The sequence below is a fragment of the Parus major genome, chromosome 1 (assembly GCF_001522545.3).
Source record: "Parus major isolate Abel chromosome 1, Parus_major1.1, whole genome shotgun sequence".
In the NCBI taxonomy this organism is placed as follows: domain Eukaryota; kingdom Metazoa; phylum Chordata; class Aves; order Passeriformes; family Paridae; genus Parus; species Parus major.
This window is the reverse complement of record NC_031768.1, coordinates 97,085,812-97,088,330: the sequence shown is the minus strand read 5'-3', so window position 1 is coordinate 97,088,330 and position 2,519 is coordinate 97,085,812. Positions and strand designations below refer to the sequence as shown.

Here is a 2,519-nt window from a genome sequence, read left to right as displayed (position 1 = left end):
ATTGAAAGGTCATCGTTTAACTTCGCCACTGCAAGAACTGTTCGGTACGGTTAAGCCTTTTCTTTGTTGGTCCCATATTTTAGTTACTAAATGTGATTTTATTAAAATGCTTTAGAAAAAATTAGTTAAACTAGAAAAAAGTTAGACTTGGTTTTGCTTATGGCAAAATGTATTTGAAAAACAGATAATAAATAACATGTGTACATAAATCCACCTTTTCTTACATAGCCTCAGCAACAAAAACTTATAGTTACAAAATTCAGGAGCATTTAGCTCACTGAAAGCAATAATTCCTAGTTCTACTTGTAAGTGTCTACTTTGACTTCTGCTCTTGTGAGATAAATGAGTGAAGTGCTTGAGACCATGGTGTTTTCATAGCAGCATACAATAAATGATGATCCACTTACCTTTGTCTTCTGAACGGTCTACGAAGAGAATGGAGAGGATGTGTAGAAACCTTCATGAGTTCCAGCTATCTCTAAATACTGTAAGATGTAGAAATTACATTCACAGGGATGGTGGATGGGATTCCTCACACAAAAAAATCGAAGTCACCAGAGTGTTTAGGATGTGTGGGTTTTTTTGGTTTTGGTTGTTTTGGTGGATTTTTTCAGGCTTTTCTTCTTGATTCTGTTTTGGTGTTTTTTTAATATATAAAGGAATACCAGTAGGGCATACTAACTTAACGAAAAATCTGTCTTTAGCTGTTTTAGCTAAAATTTTAGTTTAGGCACATCTTTTCCATTTTTAGTATTCACACAGAATACTTCACACTTCTCAGTGAATGCAGAGTTTCTTCCACGTATTACACACTATTTTTTGTTGAAAGTATGCAAAACTGTTAAAGGTCAAGTGGAACAGCTCTCACCTGGACCTGCAAATATTAGTCTGCTCTACATAGAGAAAGTTATTAGGATTACCCTCTTTTCTTTCATAGGAGGTAGCATGGCAGAGTATATCTGAACAATTACATGTATCTAGCAGGGTACTATCAAAGAAAAATTAATTTATTTGGAGAAAGGGATAAATAAGTCATGACTTAGGTAATACTGGTGTTGGGATGCATCTCCTGTGAAACAGCTTTCTTTAGGTCATATTTTTGAGAAAGAAAGGTGGAAGTTTTCCTTTTTTCCTCTCTGTTCTGCCTTTCAGGTGCAAAGGTGTTACTGATTTTCCCTTTTAGCCTTTAAAAATGCTTTCAGATTCCCTGGAGAAAATACTTTTATTTTTGCAATTTGTGCCATGGCCCTCTGCTAATAACTGAAGTTCCATTGATTTGAAAGTATATTTGCCAGTACATTGAAGAGATACTAAAATTAGCTTTTTGAGGATTCACACCTAGAAGAATATTCCACTTGTATACAAATCAGCTCATTCTTTGAAACAAGTGGTTTTCTAATAGTTTGTAATTGGCATGATGGAGTCAACCCTTCTTGGAGACAGGAGTTGTTCCCTTTATCTCAAGAACTGCCCATTTTTTTTTGGCAGTCAAGTCTATTCATCTTGCTGAACATTTAGGAAGCAATCTGACAGCTTTGTGCCCAATTCTACTGGAGGAAGAAGCTTGTATGGCAGAAAGAGTAATAGTATTTCAGAATAGTATGAAAAGGCCGTGATGTGGTGGGTATCATAACCAAGATTTTTTTTTTTGCTCACAGTTTCCACGGTTATTCTCTCCTTTTTCTTTCCCTCTGGTGAGTCCAGGGCAATTCAGAAATCAGGGCTTTAAGTACAGTCACATATTTTATTCTCACAGATGGCTGATTTTAGCTAATGATCTACTGGAAGGTCTACCTACATCTAGGAAAGAAATGCTTTGTTGCATGTAGTTCACAAAAATAACCACCAAATACCTAAAGACTGAGTTAAAAGATTGAGGCTTGTTTTTCTATATTCTCAAGTGTGCCTTCTTTCTCACTTGGTGAGTTGTAAGCAGGTCTTGACAACAGGAAGCTTCTTAGAGAAAGTGCTAGAAAGTCCTTGCTGTCTTTCTTGGGATACGTAGGAGCATAGCAGGAATTATGCATTAATGAATAATGAATCTTACAGAGCAAGAAAAGAAAGAGCTTTAAAAATATTTTACTCTCTGAATGTTTACTATTAATCTTAAAGAATGGATTGCAAACAAGCTTCCTTTCCACTTCATTGCTCCACTCCAGTCATTTAGGAACCTGCAAACCATGCTTTTCAATTGGAAATGAAATGGAAATGTAATACAGCTAAAATTTGTAGTGTAGAAGAATATTTTCCAGAATGAAAATAGTCTAGCCAATAACATGCACAGTTCTTTGCAAATTTAAGACATTTCTGTTTGGGATTCAACTATATTATATTTAATATTTACCTTCAAATTGCAGGCGAAGAAGGGGGTGATATAGGCTCAGTAAGAAGAAAATTTAAAGAAAATTATCTCCAGGTAAAACTTTTGGGTGTCTAATTAAATGTAATGATTTTGTGTTCAATAGAACCTATTAACTATTTGAGTAGTTTGCACATGCCTGATGAGTTGATACAGAAGG

At 35.1% G+C, this 2,519-nt stretch overlaps 1 protein-coding gene across 1 annotated transcript in view; it reads left to right on the top strand.

Moving 5' to 3' along the window:
• HJURP (Holliday junction recognition protein) overlaps positions 1-2,519 on the top strand; it is a 21,704-nt gene that overhangs the window by 11,248 nt on the left and 7,937 nt on the right. Inside the window, exon 8 of the mRNA XM_015644811.3 lies at positions 3-44. Coding sequence (XP_015500297.1) covers positions 3-44 — 42 coding nt within the window. The remainder of the gene's footprint in view (positions 1-2; positions 45-2,519) is intronic.